Here is a 20452-nt window from a genome sequence, read left to right as displayed (position 1 = left end):
AAACTTCTAAATGTTCATCAAAATCAACCAGGGATCTCATTAAGATGCAGATTTGGATTCAGCAGTTGTGGGATGGGGCCTAGATTCTGCATTTCTAAAAGGCTTCTAGGGGATGCTGCTGATGTTGCTTGTCCAGGGTCTGAGCAGAATAGTTCAGGGCATCGTGAACACCACCTCTCCAAAGTTAATTGGCCCACAGAGAGCAGAGAAGGAACCCTTCCACCTGGTCTCATTAGGCTACTGCTTTAATCAGTTGCTGGTAGGGGACCAGACTGAATGCTATTAGCAATGCTAAAGGTCAAACATAAGCCTAGGCAGCACTCACAGTGATTGGTACATAACATGCTCCCTATAGACCAGGAGAAATATGAAAAAAAGAAAAAACTTAAAAATTACTGGGAGGAAAATAAATCATACATGTTATCTTAATCAGAGAGTTAAGAACAGACTAGTAACTGAGAACAGAGTAGCTCCTCACTCAGGCAGGAGCCTTCTAGAGAACAACAGGAGAGTCCCCTCCACGGCTGGGTGGATCCCAGATTCTTTGCCGACCCCCCAAATGGAGCCCCAGTGAAGGCCACACACCTTTGCTGGGAAGAAAAGCAGAGAGCCTTTCCTGTTGCTTGCATCATCTTTCCTGCTCTGGTTTTATCTTGGAAGCCTTGGGATCGGAGAAATTTTCCCAGTTCGTTTTCTTCTTGAGACAAGACTGATGAAGAAAAGACCAAAAGGAGCCGTGAACAATAAGCATTTTTATTACAGAGCGGAGAGAGACACCACACGGTCCTCGCTCTTTTAGAGGCAAAGACGGGATGAAATTAAATCCACGTGGCAAGCTACAAGGTAAGCTCCCCCCCTCCCACCATTTAACTTTCATGCTGTCCCTCCATTTACAAAAGGAGAGATCAAATTCACTTGAGTACATCTGTCAGTGTGTTTGGTGCCCTGTAATCAGAACCAGAAAATGACCTCTGCACTGAAAAGCGAGCCGATAATGTGCTGTTTCAAGCTGAAATAAAAAAGTTGGGTTTGTCGATTATGACTGTGGGAATCTTTTGTGGCTGCCTATAATACAGAGCCAGTTTCCTCTGCTTATTCTCTCTCGCTGACTTTTTGATCTCTGCTTTCTGAGTTACATTCTACTTGATAATAAAGCAATTCTAATACCTTATTCATGATGTGGGTTTTTGGTTGGAAGTGGGAGTGGGGATTGAGGGTGGGGGGTAATCAGTTTAATGTCTTCATGGGTTTATTTTTTAGGTAGGCATCACATCCAGCATGGAGCCCAACATAGGGCTTGAACTCATGACCCTGAGATCAAGACCTGAGCTGAGATCAAGAGTTGGAAGCTTAAGTGACTGAGCCTCCCAGGTACCCTATGCCTTCATGGGTTTTTTAAATGCAGAGCTGGGGGCGGTGGCTCAGTCCATTAAGCGTCTGCCTTCAGCTCAGGTCATGATCTCAGGTCCTGGGATCAAGCCCCACGTCGGGCTCCCTACTCAGCGGGAAGCCTGCTTCTCCCTCTCCTACTCCCCCTGCTTGTGTTCTCTCTCTCGCTGTCTGTCAAATAAATAAATTTTCAAAAAAAATTAAAAAAAAATGCAGAGCTGGAACCGTGAATTGGTCATGCCTAAACTTGGCTTTATTTCTAAAGACAACCTGAGATGGCCCTGTTGGTGAGCTAGTGACTGGTACATGCTTTCTGCAGATTCATTTGGCAGTAAACATGAAATGTTACAGAATTCTATGTATCTTTTAACAGTGCACTTCTACTGTTAGGAGTACATTCCAAGGAATTAGTGAAATGGGCACAAAGCTGCATATGGAAAGATAATCATAGCATCAATATTTTCAATAGCAAAACACTCTCTTTCTCTACACTTGGGGCTGATTTATAAAACTGTGTGTCTTCAAACAATGGAACAGTGGGCTCTTACACAGCCACTGGTCCCCAATCCACATTTACCAACAGCTGAGCAAAGAGTGACACTGAGTTTCCTAAATGTTTTCTTTTCTAAATACAGCATTTCTATGGACTTACTCTGAACACTATTCTTATTTCACATTTCTGTATTTATGCATTTACACATCATGTGTCTCTAAAAATGCTTTTTAAATGCTACTAGGATTCTTGTCCCTTTTCATAAACAATCCACAATTCCTTCAGAATGCATCCCATTCCTGACATAACCTCTCCAATGAGAGCATAAGCCAGGAACCACAAATCCAAAGGTGAAGGTTATACTTGCTACTGCTTCCTTATTAATTTGTGACTGTAGCTCACACTAAACATTGCAGAGGATGAATTTTTTGGAATCCATTCTTCCTGAGAAATAAATGACTACTCTCCTTTCTCTCTGTCCCTCAAGAATCAAGTTCACTACTCAAAGCTCAAAGGCTGTGAATTAGTTGATCCCCATTTCTCTGGATAGCAGCGCCCTCTCGGCATCTGATATTAGGGTGTTCATGGTTGGGTATGTGTCTGTCTATCCCATGAGACTCTAACTTTCTCAGGACAGGGACCTCATCCAACTATGGATTCCCCAAGCTGGGCATTCAGGGCACTGTTAAGTGCTTGTAAAATTAAATTAACTATAATTTTTGCCTCATTATCCTCATACACTATTTCCCCCCACCACCTCCTATCCCACTTTATTTCATTTTAAATGCTTATTTGATATTTATGCCATGATTCTATGTAGATTTAAAAAAAACTATAATTATAAGTTTTGTTGTTTTTAATACCTTCTGTAACTTCTTTCTACTTACTGATATAGGACTCACTCAATTCCACAATGAATATGTCCCTATGGAGAGCAATTTCACATTTTTGTTCATAATAGCATGAGACTACTGTCACCTTTTTTACCTTGAAGTCTCAAGTCACATAGAAATGAACATATTTAGCTTAAGGCTACGAAGAAACCAATTCATTGTACCTAAATGATTATATAGTTGGTGAAATGTACTCTTTCCTAAATAAGCCTAAGTAAGTTGAGGCATTTGAAAAATTATTTTTGTTATTTTATGCACTTGAGTATTAAACTTGGGGTGGGAAACAGGTTTCCTTTTAAGAGCTGGACTCTAATTAATTGGCAGTGTTACTCAGAGAGAGGTGGAAAACATCTCAGCCTCATCAGACTCCAGCTTGGGTTACTAAGTGATGACTGTCATTTTCCGAGAAGGGATGTTCATTCCTTAATTTTAACTTTAAAATTCAAATACTGAAATTAATTTATAGAAGTTTAAAATTCAGGTGCAACACAGGTATCAGATGACTTGCCAGTTTCCACTTAAAAGGTCTAACTTAACTGGGACTTAAGAATTCAGACACACCTACTTTTGTATCTTTGGGGTAAATACCCAGTAGTGCAATTGCTGGATTGTATGGTAGCTCTATTTTCAACTTTTTGAGGAACCTCCATACTGTTTTCCAGAGTGGCTGCACCAGCTTGCATTCCCACCAACAGTGTAGGAGGGTTCCCCTTTCTCCGCATCCCCGCCAACATCTGTCATTTCCTGAATAATGCAATATATGTTAAGAAAAAAAAAAAAGAAGAAGATAGCAGGAGGGGAAGAATGAAGGGGGGAAATCAGAGGGGTAGACAAACCATGAGAGACGATGGACTCTGAAAAACAAACTGAGGGTTCTAGAGGGAAGGGGGGGAGGATGGGTTAGCCTGGTGATGGGTATTAAAGAGGGCATGTTCTGCATGGAGCACTGGGTGTTAGGCATAAACAATGAATCATGGAACACTATCTAAAACCAATGATGTAATGTATGGGGATTAACATAACAATAAAAAATTAAAAAAAAAAAAGAATTCAGACACACCAAAAAAAACCCTATTCATTTTTAATTGCTGATTAGATTTTCAGATGTATCCTAAAAAGGGAACTAAAGAACTATAAAACCAATTAGCTTGGCAGCATTAATTCACTCAGCACAGATTTATGGATGATCTAATATGTACTAGGCACTGTTCTTACCACTGGAAATATAAAGATGGACAAGACACACAAGTTCCCTGTTTTTATGGAGCTTTTGTTTGTGTAACAGAAGACAGAAAATAAAAAATCTGTCATCACAAACACAAAACACAAAAAGAAAAATACCAGATAGAGCAATAAAAGAAGGGGAGTGAGAGAAGATGCGTTGGGCTGGGTGGTCAGGAAAAGCCTCTCTGAGCAGGTGACCATTAAGCTGGGCTCTAAATGTCAAGAAGGGGTCACTATTGAGATGATTAGGCCAGTGACATTCCAGACAGAGGAAACAGTGAGCGCAAAAGGCCTCAGGTGACATGGTGGGTAAGGGCAAAAGTGGCTGGAGATGCAAGCTGGGCCAGATCATGTAGGAATTTATAGACTATGGTATGGAAGTCTGGATCTCACCTTAGGTTCTATTTGAAACTTTACAGCAGAGAAGCAACATGATCCAATGTACTTTTTTAAACCTTTTTATTTTGCAATAATTTTAAGCTTATAGAAAAACTGTAAATAGAATACAGTTCTTGTATACCCTTCTTCAGCTTCCCCTAATATTAGCATCTTACATAACCATGGTACAGTTATCAAAACTAGGAAATTAACATTGGTATAGTACACTTAACTAAACCATAACCTTATTTGAATTTTATCAGTTTTCTCATTAATGTCCCTTTTCTTCTAAGATCGAATGCAGGATTTGACGTTAAGTTGTCAGGATTCCTTAGTCTCCTTCGATCTGTGACAGTTTCTCAGCCTGTCCTGTATTTCATGACCTTTGTGCCCTTTAAGAGTACTGGTTAGGTATTGTGCAGAATGTCCCTCAATTTGGGTTTGTCTTATTTCTCACAATTAGACTGGGGTGACAGATTTTGGGGAGGGAAACCACAGAGGTGAAGTGGCCTTCTTAAGTGATGATATCAGGACCACATGATACCAACACACATTATCACTAGTGATGTCAATCTCGATCACTTAATTCAGGTGGTGTCTACTGAGTTACTCCATGGTAAAATTATGATTTCCTCCTTTCGTAATTATTTAAAATCTTGGAGGGAAATACATGATGCTATGCAAATACCCAGTTTCTCCTCAAACTTTCGTTCACTGATTGTGCCATCTTCCAGTAAACCTTGCCTGCTACAATTCTTACTGTGGTATTTGCCTAATGGAGATTTTATGGTTCCCTCATTCTTTCTATATTTATTAACCAGAGTTATTTTATAAGAAAGAGTTTCTTCTTCCCTGTTTGTCTATTTCCACACTGACTTAATGGATATTTACTTTACTTCATGGGTTATAATCCGATACTATTGTTATTTATTTTGTTTTTCAAATTGTCCTAGCTTAGATCACTGGGAGCTCTTTGTGGTGTCGACAGTGGGCTGGGGGGGGGGGGCAGGGTACAGGGAGATCATTTAGGAAGCTGATATAGCAAATCAAGTAAGAGAGTGATGGTGGTGGCATGAACTAAGGTAGTGACAGTAGAGAGGGAGAGAGGAAGACTCTGAAACCTATTCAGGAGACAAAATGGACTACCATTTAAGACTAACTAGATGTGGGACAGAGAAATGGTGGGGGTATGTGTCATGTGTCTTGACTTCCTCAGAACTCAAGACTATGGAGTTATAGCCCTGGAGAAGTCTTATCTCAAACACTTAGTAAACAGTAACAGAAAATTTATGAAATTCTGCCTCTAAGTCCTAGCACTTTGTACTTCCCCACAATAGTCTTAACAAAGACTAATGAAGGAAAATTACAAATTGTTACTTTGTGATTATTGGAAAGAGGTGTAGCAGCAGTCAGAAACAAAAAAATTTCCTATATTCCTGCTCAGAAATACAGAAATTATACTATTAAATCACCTACAAAAGGAAATTTTAAAACATACTAACACACAACTTGATATTTAGCATTTTAGAGATAACTGTTGGTAATAACTTTTAGGCAGAATCTTGTTCCCCAATAACCCAATATCCAACTTAAAAAATGCTCATGAAGAAGTGCTGTCAACAAAATACAGTTAATAAATTACCTGTTTGTGATTTCTCTCCATTTTAAGAGGAACAAAACTGGATATGAGAGCCAAGGCAATCAAATAAAAACAACCCAAAATTTTAGAAAACCCACACATAAAACTGAGAAAACTTTTTTATAATAGGAAAATAAATGGCCTGTACTTACCCACAGGAGGCCCAATATAAAGTTCTTGTTACAGTTACTTGCACTGAATGATAAACAACCTATGTAAAGGATTTCTGATAAAATTATTAGAGACCCTCCTCCCCACCAATTAAAGAACAAAGACAGGGGCGCCTGGGTGGCTCAGTCATTAAGCCTCTGCCTTCGGCTCAGGTCATGATCCCAGGGTCCTGGGATTGAGCGCCCCATCGGACTCCCTGCTCAGTGGGAAGCCTGCTTCTCCCCTTCCCACTTCCCCTGCTTGTGTTCCCTCTCTCTGTCAAATAAATAAATAAAATCTTTAAAAAAGAGAGAGCAAAGACAGACACTCCTAAATAGTAATTTCCTTGACTTACTTTCTAAACATATGAAATGATATATTAAAGCAAAATATCCTATTTCTTACTGTTTATCTGATCAATATTCACACTTAGGGCATACTTACAACATATTCTCTTTTGATAGAGTACGATTGCTTTAGACAAGTCCAAACAGGTTCTCTGAATTGAATGAAACAGCTATAATAAAAATACAAACAAAATGTTAAATTATAACAGATAGTGAAATAAAAAATTATTATCGGAACATAACCACCGTGTTTTATTTGCCCACTAACAACAAGATCACAAGCCTAAGTATCACAAGCTTGGTGTTATGTGGTGTTCAGCGCAGGAACTGTGACCAAGGTCTTTAAGTATGCTCCTATTTATCTATATTTACTGGAATTCATCATTTCTGTGATCTAAATTAAGATCTGCAGAACACTGATTTCCTCCAGATTATTGAAATAAGAACTGAAAAACAGAAATCCTAAATGAAGGGCCCAATTAGAAGATTTGGTAAACCAGAGACCCAATATTCATTCATAATTTATTTCTTTTACCATTTGCTGTCTTTTTTTTAAATGTAAGATCCCTCAATTAAGAATCATATTTAAAACACGACATTCGCTTATTTTGTGATTGTAATCCATTTTATGGCATGCTTAAACAATTCTATAAAGAGCAAACAAAAATCAGTCAGTTGAATGTTCCATTTAGAAGACATCTGGTAAAATGGAGTTTAGCTAGCAGCCCTTATCACTCCTTATTTTCCCATTGATTTCATAAGATATACAGAGAAGAAACCTAATGTAATGCCAAGGCCGTAACAGAAGAAAGTACGGGAAAAGAAGGTGGGCTATACTGAGAAGAATCGAACTAGATTTTAACTTTGCTTCAAAAACCCAGACAAGCTCAAGAGAAGATCAGACACTTCACACTTTCTCCACCTTCTGTCCACCAGCCCAGAGACCACAGCTGGTAGCAGTTAGAAAACCTGGCAAACATTCTGCCTCTGAAGAGCCACCTAATGAGGCAGAGTAGGGCTTTCCCTCTCTCTCTCACTTAGCTTATTGGCCATGGTGATGAAGCACTTCACTATCTGAGTTAAAACACATGATCTGTTTCATAATAAATATGACCAATTATCTAATAAAAATAGATGTATGCATATATACTTGAAATATTAAAAACCATTCCCAGAAATGCTTAATACAATAAAATTTGGTCATGAAGAATATAAATTTTGCTAAATCTCATTTCATTACTCTGTATTTTCTACCTGTTTAGAAAAGAGAAAGAAAAAAAACAGAACAGAAACAGAAAATCAGCAGTCTGAATTTCTTCCTTAACAAATGCTTGACATCAGGATTATGGGTCACAAACCACCAACACATAGCAATTCCTGAATATAGGATCAAGGGAGTTCAAAAAGTATGTTCAGGAGCTGTTCTGTTGTCACTGTTCATTTTTAAAAAACTGAGGTGTAAATGAAAGGCAACAAAATGCACACCTCTGGAATGTTCTGTTCTACAGATCTGTAACTGCATACACTCTTGCAACCACACCCGAACTAAGAAACCACTGACCGGCGACTCTGCTATGGCCCCTCCTAAAAGACCTGCCTGTCATCACAGGTTAGCTTTGTCTGTTCTTGTACTTAAGAGCTGTATTTGAGAAAACGATTTTATTAACAACCAATTTTGACACATAGTTAAACTTAGTGCAACGTTTCTATATTAACTTCCCAACAGATTATAGTAGAATCTGACCGTCATTATAACTTGGCACAGAAACTTGCCCTGTGCTAGCAAAACAAAAGCTCTTGTTTCATAAGCTAGCCTTTTGTGGATAACTTAGGGTAAGAACACATCAAAATGCTTTGCACGTCATTTACATGTTTTATGGATGAAATCCATGCTCTCCATAAGCATCAACACGAGTTTAAACATTTCTGCAACAGAAACCTCATCCATGTAACGTTACCAGTCACAGCTAATTACTTTAGATATTATGTGCCTAGGACAGCGGCTATTTTGATTAAAGTACAGTTAGTTCAGTAAAAATGCTGCAAGAGCCTAAGCATAAATATAAAATTACTGTATTGTGTGTAATGAAGTAATAATTACGTGTTAAATTCCTTTCTGAATAATGCCTGTATTTGCTACATTGTTAAAAAGAAAAAAAATAAAGGTACGAAACATGAAAAGCATATGCGACGTATAATCATTTCAATTGTATAAAGAACACTAAAATCAGAACTGATGCCTCCTGGTGCCACGTTTCTCCCTGTAGCCATCTCCATTAGAACATCTCTATGAAACCCAGCTTCAATTTGAACAATTCCATTGGCAGGGGAAAGGGTTGGGAATGAACATTAATTGCATTAACATGTACACTGATTCAGTTACTATTTACTGAATGGGTACTGTGTGTCTGCTGATGGTATTATGGTGAATAAGGCTGATATGGATCTCTCAGTGGAGGGAGGGCAGACAAACACATAAACACATGAGATGTACATACTATGAATAGGAGCCCTGGGTCTGGTTCTCCCTCCAGATGCACAGGATGAATTATCCTTCATCCAAATGACAGGCCTTTCTATGCAATCAACAGCTAATATAGCTCCCTTAAACCTCTCTGTTCCAGTATAACCACGGTTTCTACCATCCTGGGCACCCTTCTCAGAAAGTTTTTTTGAAACCCTGAGCTTTTTACTGTAATCATGTGTTCAAGCTCATTAACTTTATCTGATATGTTAAATTTAGAGATCATTTTGAATTCTTATCAGGTCATGTAACATAGTATTTCTCATGGAAATGATGAGTATGCTTTTTAAATTTTAATCTAAAATACTGGCAGAATGTCCTGCAAGACAGGGGATTAGTGGGCCTTCTACCAGTTATGTTAGTATTTGGGAATCAACCAGATAGGAATTCAGCTTACTCTATTATTAACTGGTCTAACTAAATATCTGCTCAGTTAATTCATTCTAGAATTTTTCAGGGTTCAATACCAAGTTTATGAGACTCTAATTTCCAGGATCTTGTGTTGTTGTCCTTTCCTCTTTTTTTAAAATGTAAGCATTAGCCTGACCCTAGTGTTGAGATCACGTGCAGTGGCTCTTTGGTTGCATTAATTTTTTTCAACAAACAACAAACATTTATTGAGTTTACCACATGCAATGCATTAAGGTGCTTGAAAAACAAATTAACTGAGGCATGCTGGTAGTTACACGAGAATTCGTAGGTTTTTAAAAAACATGCTCGGATTGAATTTACCTCATCTTAGATTTTTTTCCTCATGAACTAGTTGTTTGCAGCATGTTTTCAAATATAAAGCACAACTAAGCTTGTCCAAGTCTGTACACTCTAGGACTGTGACCCTAGTGAGGGGGCTGTGCTGGGACTGAGAATAAGAACAGCTCACCTCCAGCTTGGCATCCAGGTCCGCATCAGAGGCAACAACATGCTCATCTTCCTTCTTCCCTGTGGCTTTAATAAAGGCCTGCTTCGTTTCCCAATACTTCTGCTGCATCTTATTTACTACTGACTTATCTTGAGTATATCGATCCTGTAAGTCCCAGGGATAACTGCTAAAAAACACATTTAAAGAAGTATTTTATTCATGACTTTCATAAAAATGAAGCTATTTTAGTGTTAACAAATTTATCTAAACATTACACAACATTCATAAACATACTTTCTTTTTTTTTTTTTTTAAAGATTTATTTATTCATTTGACTGAGAGAGAGAGAGAGTATGAGCAGGGGCAAGCAGCAGAGGGAGAAACAGATTCCCCCCTGAGCAGGGAGCAAGGTGTGGGGCTCGATGCCAGGACTCTAGGATCATGATCTGAGCTGAAGGCAGACGCTTAACGACTGAGCCACCTAGGCGCCGCCATAAACATACTTTCTTGTGTGATTATTACACCAAAAAAATTAACCAACCCTAATATACTCTGAAACCTTAAAAGTTAGTGAGGAAATCAAGAAGCTTTTGCAGGAAATCAAGAAACTAAACCTTGAAGAGTTTAGCTCTCAGCATGTTGGACATAATCCTTTTCCAAGTAGAGAAAGTGAGGCCTAAGCAGGCAGGGCGTCTGGCTCAAGCAGCCCAGTGAGTCAGCGAAAGAGCTGGACACCTACGTTCTCTCCACTCCAGTGTTACGGCCAACACTGAAGTGACAGCAGAAAAGTAGAGATAAGGCGGTGAAAAACAGCACGTTTAAAATCTGTCCTAGAGGTACCTAAAACAGTCAAACTCAGAATCAGAGAGTAGAAGAGTGGTTACCAGAGGCTGGATGGGGTGAGAGGGAAATGGGAAACTCTTAATGAAGGGGTGTAAGGTCTCAATGATGCACAGTGAGTAAATTCTAGAGATCTGCTGTACGACACTGCACCTATAATTAATAATACCGTAGAATACACTTAAAAATTTGTTAAAATGCAAATCTCATGTTAAATAGTCTTAACCACAGTCAAATGAAATTTAACAAACTGTTTTTTTGAAAAATCTGTTAATGATTTCTGATATTAAAACCTTAAATTCTTGGGGTGCCTGGGTGGCTCAGTCGTTAAGCGTCTGCCTTCAGCTCAGGTCATGATCCCAGGGTCCTGGGATCGAGTCCTGCATCCGGCTCCCTGCTCATCGGGGAGTCTGCTTCTCCCTCTCTCTCTCCCTCTGCCTCTGCCCCTGTGCATGCTTTCTTTCTCTCAAATAAATAAATAAAATCTTTTTTAAAAAAAAGTATGTAAGGAAGAAATTAGAAAAAAATTGAGAATGAAATAGAATTTCTGTAAAAGACCACAACACCTCAGATATTGACAGAAATGTTGCCATTAGTGCTCCACCCCTCCCCATGTTGTCTACGCCCTCCTCTGGTCTAGAGTCCCTGTTTTTTTTTTTTTTTTTTTTAAGGTTTTATTTGAGAGAGCGAGCGAGCACAAAAGCGGGAGGGAGGGAGGAACAGAGGGAGAGGGAGAAGCAGACTCCCCGCTGAGCAGGGAGCCCGATGTGGGACTTGATCCCCGGACCCTGAGATCATGACCTGAGCCGAAGGCAGACACTTAACCCACTGAGCCACCCAGGTGCCCTTAGGAGTTCCTGTTTCATATGTCCACACAGGACCCCTGGTTTCTCCTCTCTGCAGACATGTGCCTTCTTTCACTCCACGCTATCACCACTCAAAATGTGCCAGACCTGAGTCCTAAACCACAAGTTGCTTTATACCACTATTTAAAAATACCTGTTCCTTGAAACTTGATGATTTATACTCTCCTTCCAGATAACATTTACAACTTTCAAACCAGACATTTATTCCTTTTTTTTTTTTTTAAGATTTTATTTATTTATTTGACAGACACAGCGAGAGAGGGAACACAAGCAGGGGGAGTGGGAGAGGGAGAAGCAGGCTCCCCACTGAGCAGGGAGCCTGATGCGGGGCTCGATCCCAGGACCCCGGGATCACGACCTGAGCCGAAGGCAGATGCTTAACGACTGAGCCACCCAGGCGCCCCCCCAGACATTTATTCTTAAAAAGTCAGAAGGGGTTTCAAATAACTTCTTTACAAAGGCTATCATTAGAGAAGTAGGATTTGGGGGACTTTCATAGTTTCTGCATTATTTAAAAGTTTTTTTTTAATGTGTATAGACTTGTCAAATCACTATGCTGTACACCTGAAACTAATGTAACATTGTGTGTCTGCTATACTTTAATTAAAAAAAAGTTTTACTATGAGCTCACTGAGGGAAAATAAGTGGAAAAAACATAACTTTTATGTAAAAGATAGAGTCTCTCTACATAATATGTATATAAAAAGACTGGAAGGATATACCCTCCAAAACTGGTTATTTCAAGGAAATAGAATTTTTAGAAATGGGGAATAGGGTGGACTTCTTTGTATTGTATTTTTAATTTATTTACTTATTTTTGGTGAAAGGTCATGGATGAACAGAAAAAAAATTCCATTTTGGAAAAAAAAACCCAAAAACAAAAAACAAAGGGACTTCAGAGATCTGGTGAATACCCCTCACCTTTGTCATTTAACAAATGAGGTATCTTAGGTTTCAAAAGCTTAAGAATTCTGCCCAAAGTCACACAGAATTAAAATCCAGGCCACTTAACCCCCGTCCAGTGCTCATTTCCATGTTCTCTACAGCCCCTGCATTTCAGCAGCAAGCAATGAAGTGGCAGAGTGAGAGACAGACTTTGGGGAAGGGCCCACTTCTCGGGGCTCTCCCGGCTCTCTTAGATGGGTGAGCACCTACTTCCGTGGCCTGCTGCCAGGGTGTGACAGCCATTATGAGGGTCACAGGATGGAGTCACCCCTTTGTCTTAATGAGGCAAGATGGAATAATTACGAGAAGAGTCTGACAACTCTTAGTTAGACGGCTGTCAAATGGGGATACTCAGGGAAACTAAATCCCTCAGCCATTTATTAATTACCTTTTAAAATTCATTACATTTTAAGACATGCAAAAATTCTCTTAAAGGTTGACATTTGATATTACAGAGGTCTTGGGTCTGATTACTTCTTTACTGAGAGAGGAGGGATTAGCAAGTATATTCCTTATTATAATTAATTGTACATTTGAAACATGAAAATATACATCACATTTTTTCATGCTACGAATTAGAGATGAAACATGACAAAGATCTGCTTGCCTGGTGGGTCATGGGTTCAAAAGGGTTCAGAAACACTGTGTGAGGCAGACCCGGAATTTATAAGAAGTTTAACATGCTGCTGAGATGTGCTACAGGCATGTAAATGACAGTGCTGAACATTGCCATGATTACCACATTTTATTCAGCAGCAGCATCTTCCGACCATGATTGCCTCCTGAGTGTTTATGAAGGTTAAAGTCACAGCTATAAATTAATGAGTCTGAGTTTGCGTTCACTCATTATTTTATAGCTGCTGTAGAGCAAGTTCCCTGATAACACTAATAAGTTGTAAATAAAATAGCGCTAAAAAATATATATATATATATTGGCTTATTACATTTGAAAAACTGGTGCTAAGAAAAGCCATTAGATTTTCAGGAGAAAAGCTGTATATAAATTAGTTTCTTAGAGAATATATATTACATAAGGACTTATAATATGTTTGATTATTTGGTTTCCATATTTCACTCAGAAGGGATGTTGAACTTAACTATACCCCATATTGGATAGGGGCTAACAGATTATTTACTGCTAATGTGACTCTTGATTTTTCTATTCAACAGACATTTATTGAGCATATACTATGTACTTTCCTCTTTCATTAGCCTCTCCCACTTTAGAAAAGACAACACATTACTTACCATTTGTGTCCTGACATGTTTTCTTCTTCTTCTTTTTCTACTGTTGATGATTTGGGGAGAAGGGGCAGGGAAAAAGCATGAGAGGATAAGTTATATTATAACCTGAAATAAAACAAATATGTTTAACAGTTAACACACTATATTATATGTTAATTTGACACATATAAAATTTTTCAATCTGAGCCATTTCTAATTGTATTTTAGGAGCCAAACACTATTACACAGTAACACTGTACACTGGTGTTGAGAATAATGTAACACTGGAAGAAATATTCCAAATGAAGTGTAAGAAGCAAACAGGCAGATTGAGAAAAGCAGGTTGCAGAAGACTACATAAAATATGAGACCACAAAATGTAAAACAATGCTATATATTGCTGAAACATACACCTATCATATCATAAAGGTATAAAAATTGCCTAGGAATGATAAACACTAAATTCCAGATAGCAGTTACTACTGCAGAAGGGGGCTGGGGGATATTCACACAGGGGCTTCAACTGTACTCATAATGTTCTCTTTGTTAAGCTTGGTGGTGAGTAGACTGCATCTGTCTGCCTCTTTATAGATTTGAAATATTTTATAAACGTGCTCACTTTGGCAGCATATATCCTAAAATTGAAACAATATAGAGATTAGCACAAGAAACCCCAAACCAGGAAACCCCACCCAAACCACCATCCACCCAAGGGAAATGGAAGGCAAGAAATACAAAGGATCATTGTTAATTGTAGAGTTGGCAGTGGTGGGCGGGGTACAGACTTGCTGGTGCTTCTTAATCTGTTCTGGGTCCCAAGAAGGGGAGAAAAGTGGGTTCTCAGTGATTAAGACTTGATCCTGTGGTTGGCCTTTGGCCATGCTGCTGCCTGGGTCCCCTCCCAGGGACTGCCCCTTAGCTCAAGCTGCCCTTAGTAGGTGGGATCTGGCACAGAGAGCTGCACTAGCTGAGGTTCCCCATCAGTGACCAGGAGGGACACTGGGGAATTACCACAACCCGTTTAGTATGAGGGTATTGGCCTAGCCACAGGTAAACTCCTTGCCCTGATCTCTTCCCCACACCCAGGAAAATAGCTCTCAATTTTTTTATTTTTAACTTTTGTTTGAAATAAAGTCCTTAGTTAGCCAGAAAAGAAAACAAAATAAATATTTCACAATCAATATTTCTAAAACATGAGCTAATGAGCCAGCACACTGAAAACAAAACACACACACACACACACACACACAAGACAAAAGGCTAAAACGAGATACTAGGAAGGGCTAAAAGGAGGAAAATGTGATTATTTCAGTTTTTACCAGCCTAGCATTGTATTTTCACCTCATCGGTAAATATGGGAGTAACTTTAGGCCATTGTCTTTCACTCCCTTTGCCCTCTCAGGAAAGCCAGCCAACCTCACGGGTAGAGCAAACCAACCCAAACATACTTGCCTACCAGTTTCTGGAAAGACTGGAGAGCTTGCTACTTAAAGGAATGGCCTCAGACACAGAAAGCTGGCTGCCAGAGTGAATGTTTCTGGGTACTCCACAAAACCAATCCAGTTGTTCTTCCTCTACACAAGAAAGGGTCCTGGCAATCAGTACCCCTAAAATGACTAAAAATTTCTTAAGGGTTTATTTTTACCATTTTTAAAATGTTAAAAAGCTTTTTAAAATTGTTTTAAGGGAACTAAATGAAAGTCCTAAAATTCCAGGTCTCAGGTGTGGGGACAGGAGGGAGGAAGGACGACATTTTCTTTTTTTTTTTTTTTTTTTTTTAAAGATTTTATTTATTTATTTGAGAGAGAGAGAATGAGAGAGAACACATGAGAGGGGGGAGGGTCAGAGGCAGAAGCAGACTCCCTGCGGAGCAGGGAGCCCGATGCGGGACTCGATCCAGGGACTCCAGGATCATGACCTGAGCCGAAGGCAGCCGCTTAACCAACTGAGCCACCCAGGCGCCCCAGGAAGGACGACATTTTCTCGGGAGTGTCCGGATTGCCTCTGAAATGACCACATCCAGTCATCAGCATCTCTCTGCCTCCTGGAGGGCTTCCAAGCTTGTGGACAAGCTGCTTTGGGAATGACATTCATGATGAGTAAACCCTGTCCTCTTCTCAGTAAATCATAGAGGCCACCAACTTCTAGTCCTCTCAACACCCACACAGCTTCCCTGCAAGTACACGTTTACTTGATTTAGCTCAAAGCTTCCGAAAAAATTTCTCATGAAAAGATACTGTTCAAGGAAACAAATTATACTCTTTCCTTGAGTCCAATTTCACCACAACCTATTAGGATAGTTGATACTTTTTGAATAATTTTTAATTGTGGTAAAAACCATTTTTTAAGTGTACAGTACAGTATTGTTAACTATACACGCATGTGTATCAAAAAGTTGCAGCAAAGGAAACAATAGTGAAAAAGCAAACTACTGAATGGGAGAAAGTATCTGCATACCATAGATAAAGGGTTAATATCCAGAATATATAAAGGATTCCTACCTACCATGCAATAACAAAAAAAACCTGCCCAATTGAAAAATAGGTAAAGGACATGCTTACTTAAAATTTTTTATTATTAAAGTATTTAACAATTTAAGTTAGCATGTTACCTCTTGATCTTGGGGTCATGAGTCCAAGTCCCACATTGGGCACAGAACTTATTAAACACACACACACACACACACACACACACACACACGATTCCTAATTTTGATGTAACAATCCTGAGGGTGAGGGGAGGTATCTGTTATCTGGAGATAACAGATCTCCAGAAGTTTTTCATCTTGCATTGCTGAAACTCTGTATCCATCGAACGACTCATTTCCTCCATCCCCAAACCACTGGCAACCATCATTCTTCCTATGAGTTCGACTATCTTAGATATTTCATATAAGTGGAATTATACAGTATTTGTCTTTATTGTGATTGGTTTATTTTACTAAGCATGATATTGTCAAAGTTCTGTAACCTATGACAGGTTTTCCTTCTTTTTAAAGGTGGAATAATATTCCATTTTATATATAAACCATATTTTCTTTATCCATCCATCCACTGATGGACATTTAGCTTGCTTCCACATCCTGGCTATGAATAATGTTGCAATGAACATGGGTGTACAAATATCTTTTGAGATCCAGGGCTTTTATTATGTATATACCAGAAGTAGGATTGCTAGATCATAGGGTAGTTCTATTTTTGATTTTTTGAGGAACCTCCATACTTTTTTCCAGAGTGACTGCACCATTTTAAAATCCTACCAACAGTGTTCCAAGGGTTTCATTTTTTTCCGCATTCTCCCCAACACTTGTTACTTTCCTTTTATTCCTTCTTCTTCTTCTTCTTCTTCTTTTTTTTTTTTTTTTTTTTTGATAGCAGCCACCCTAATGGATATGAAGTGATATCTCATTGTGGTTTTCATTTCCATTTCCCTGATCACTAGTGATGTTGAACATCTTTTCACATGCTTACTATCCATATCTTCTTTGGAGAAATGTCTATTCAAGTCCTTTGCCTATTTTTCAATTGGGCAATTTTTCTTGTTATTGCATTGTAGGTAGGAATCCTTTATATATTCTGGATATTAACCCTTTATCTATGGTATGCAGATACTTTCTCCCATTCAGTAGTTTGCTTTTTCACTATTGTTTCCTTTGCTGCAACTTTTTGATTAATTTTTTATTATTAAAGTATTTAACAATTTAAGTTCTTCGTAATGTAATAATAGATAATAAAAATCACTGAGCAAACTACCCTTTCTACCTGGACTTCTAAGCTATTTCTAGATTATGATGCCAATGTTCCTCAAGATATTGTTCAGAGGTCACTTACACTGGAATCTTCTGGGGTGTCAACAGGCAGATTCCTGGGCCCCATTCCTTTACCTAATGATCGAAAATCTCTGAGCATGGGTGTCTGGTAATCTGCATTTGTAATAGGCTTTGCAAATGCTTCTGAAGCACATTAAGTTAGAATACCACAGTTATATGGCATCTAGGAAAAATCCTTTCTGGAAATGGATCTTAAACAAACTGCTGGGTTATAATATGGAACTATAGTAAAGGAATCACTGGTGGCAAAATCAGGTCAACTCTACAGGGCATAGCTGAATATTTCGTGAGAAGGCAGCTGCAGTTAGGACTACAGGAGAAGGCATCTCCTGACTAGGACTCACATCTCCAGCTCCATACACCAGGGACAACTGACAAACATTTTAAGATTTCTTCCCAAAATTCATCTTCTCTTGCTCTACCACTTTCTAAATTCACAGTGTCAAAATCACTACTTTAAAAAAAAACATTATAAGTCTCATCTATTCACTCATTTCAGTGCATCAGTTTGGTTGCACTGAGCATGCACTGAGCATCTAGTTAATATGCACCAGGCACTGTCTAGCCCCAAGTAACTTATAGTCTAAATCAGCTCTGTCCAACAGAAATACACTATAAGCTACATATGTAATTTTAAATGACTAAATAGCAATGCTAAAAAAGTAAAAAGAAATAGTAAAAAAATTTTAAAATAATATATTTTATTTAACCCAATATATCTAAGATATTATTTCAACATGTAATAAAAAAGTTACTGATTTATTTTCCATTCATATTTTTGCACTAAGTCTAAAATCTGGTGTGTATTTTATGCTTACAGTACATCTCAATTGAGACTAGCCACATTAAGTGCTTAATGGCCATGTGTGGTTAGTGGCTACAGTAATGGACAATGCAGATTAAGCAGGGAAGACAGACATATAAACATAATTTTCGGATCCAAGAGACTGTTGATATTTGCAAGGGACATATAAAAAGATCTTTGTGAATCCCCACATTTGTAAAATCTGCTGTTAGAAAAGTCATTTCCCCTATAAAATACAATAAAGTCTATAATTAGCTAATACTTCAATTCATGATTCTGCAAAGGAGGCTTTATCTCCATTTCTGCCACAAGACACTTATGAAAGAAGCCCAAAATGAATGCTATCATGTCTTGAGCATTTTAATAGCACAGAGAAGACTTCCTAAAGTTCTGTTTTGTGGCCACAATACTTTGGGAGATAAGCAAAGAAGAACAAGCACCAAGCTGCTTATGGACTTGCCATGACATGAGTGCCATGAAAGGAAAAAGAAAAAAAAAAAAAAAGGCACCAAAACTGTTCAATTCAGCATGACTTGACCACATGAATGTCTCTGTTTCACTAAATTGTCTCTCCAAGGGAGACAAAGCAGATTAGCCAAAAAGAATTAAGACCTTCTCAAAGAAGTAGTGTCCCAAGTTAGTTAACAGATCAATAGAAAGCAAGTTCTAGAGTGTCTGGCTGGCTCACTGAGTGTAGCATGTTACCTCTTGATCTTGGGGTCATGAGTCCAAGTCCCACATTGGGCACAGAACTTATTAAACACACATACACACACACACACACACACACACACACACACACACACACACGATTCCTAATTTTGAGGTAACAATCCTGAGGGTGAGGGGAAGGGTTAGTAAGGAGTGGCCTCTGTATCTAAGACAAGTGCTAAAGGGGAAAGAGGTACTACCAACTTAATCTTCCTAGGCTTTGCCAGGCTGCACCCTGAACGGGACGCAGTACACCGACCTCAGGCACCAAGGCCAGGCAGTAGGAGCACAGCTGTTCTCAGCCACACCCATGTGGCGGATAGGCCATTCTGCCTTGTGGGGAGAGCTGAGGGAATAGGCATGAGGGGTACTTTGTTCAGCGTTTGTACTGGGGTTCTGTGAAATAATTATGCTTATTTTTCTTCTTTGCTTTTCTTACAGCTTGCTGTGGTGTATCTTCAATTTTATTCACCCATGTGGACAGACTACAACTCGTTTTTTTATTTCCTATAACCATTGAAAAAGCCATTTGGAACACACTGGATGGTTAATATACAAGCCAAAGTTTTTTTGTAAATACTCCAAGGTTCCTAGAGTGCTAAAGCAAGCCTGGTTTAAACAAAGTTTTATGCATTGCTGCAAAGAAGAGGAGTTGGTCTGTCCTCAGATGCCTTAAACCCTGATACTAGATTCTCCTCCTTGGAAATACAACACGGGGAAGTATTTTCATTCCACATAGGCTGGCTTCAGCTGCACTGAACATTTGTTCTGGCCCAGAACACTTTTCTATGAGCTTATGGAGTTAGCTAATGGCACCTTCAATTACATTTGAATTATGCAAAGAATTTAAAATTCTTGAGCCAACCCTTACTCAGAGTAAAGGTAAGACAGTTACGTTTTACTGTATCAGTACTCTCAATCCACAAAAATATTTCAATAAACTTTCTCTTGAATCACATTTTCCAAGTCTGTTGTGTATCTTGTGCAGTTTTAGGTCTCAAATTAATTACCTTTCCAACTTAGCAGATTTTCTCTTCCACCGGTGAGCAGCTTTTCTATTAGATGGAGTACTAGCTGAGACTGAGTCCAGAATCCCTTTTCCCTGTATCTGCACTGAACATACGGTGGATTCTCTTGAATTGCAGATCTGAGCCACTGCCAAATTTGTCATTTTTCTAACTTACTCAAAATTCCCATTTTCCAACTAAAAATTGTCACTATCTTAGAGCTCTTCGGCACTGCTGTGCAAACCAGCATTTAGCTTTCTTTGGGAAGTGGGCCATTTTTTCCCCATAAGAAACACACTTTTCAAGTGATGTGGGTACAAAGTGGTACA

General features: G+C 38.8%; 1 protein-coding gene across 14 annotated transcripts in view; it reads right to left on the bottom strand.

Moving 5' to 3' along the window:
• ICA1 (islet cell autoantigen 1) overlaps positions 1-20452 on the bottom strand; it is a 142041-nt gene that overhangs the window by 108392 nt on the left and 13197 nt on the right. For 5 of the 14 annotated variants that reach the window (XM_032402050.1, XM_032402059.1, XM_032402047.1 and 2 more), the window contains 4 exons: positions 13796-13835; positions 9918-10083; positions 6611-6683; positions 586-709 (listed from right to left, as the gene is read on the bottom strand). In XM_032402050.1, the coding sequence (XP_032257941.1) occupies positions 586-709; positions 6611-6683; positions 9918-10083; positions 13796-13812 (380 nt within the window). In that variant the 5' untranslated portion in view covers positions 13813-13835. Of the gene's footprint in view, positions 1-585; positions 710-6610; positions 6684-9917; positions 10084-13795; positions 13898-20452 lie in introns of all 14 variants that reach the window. The other 9 variants (XM_032402053.1, XM_032402048.1, XM_032402051.1 and 6 more) reach the window with 4 other exon arrangements.

The sequence above is a fragment of the Phoca vitulina genome, unplaced genomic scaffold (assembly GCF_004348235.1).
Source record: "Phoca vitulina isolate PV1807 unplaced genomic scaffold, GSC_HSeal_1.0 scaffold4, whole genome shotgun sequence".
Classification (NCBI taxonomy): Eukaryota; Metazoa; Chordata; class Mammalia; order Carnivora; family Phocidae; genus Phoca; species Phoca vitulina.
The sequence above is the reverse complement of the archived record's forward strand: the minus strand, read 5'-3'. Positions and strand labels throughout refer to the sequence as shown.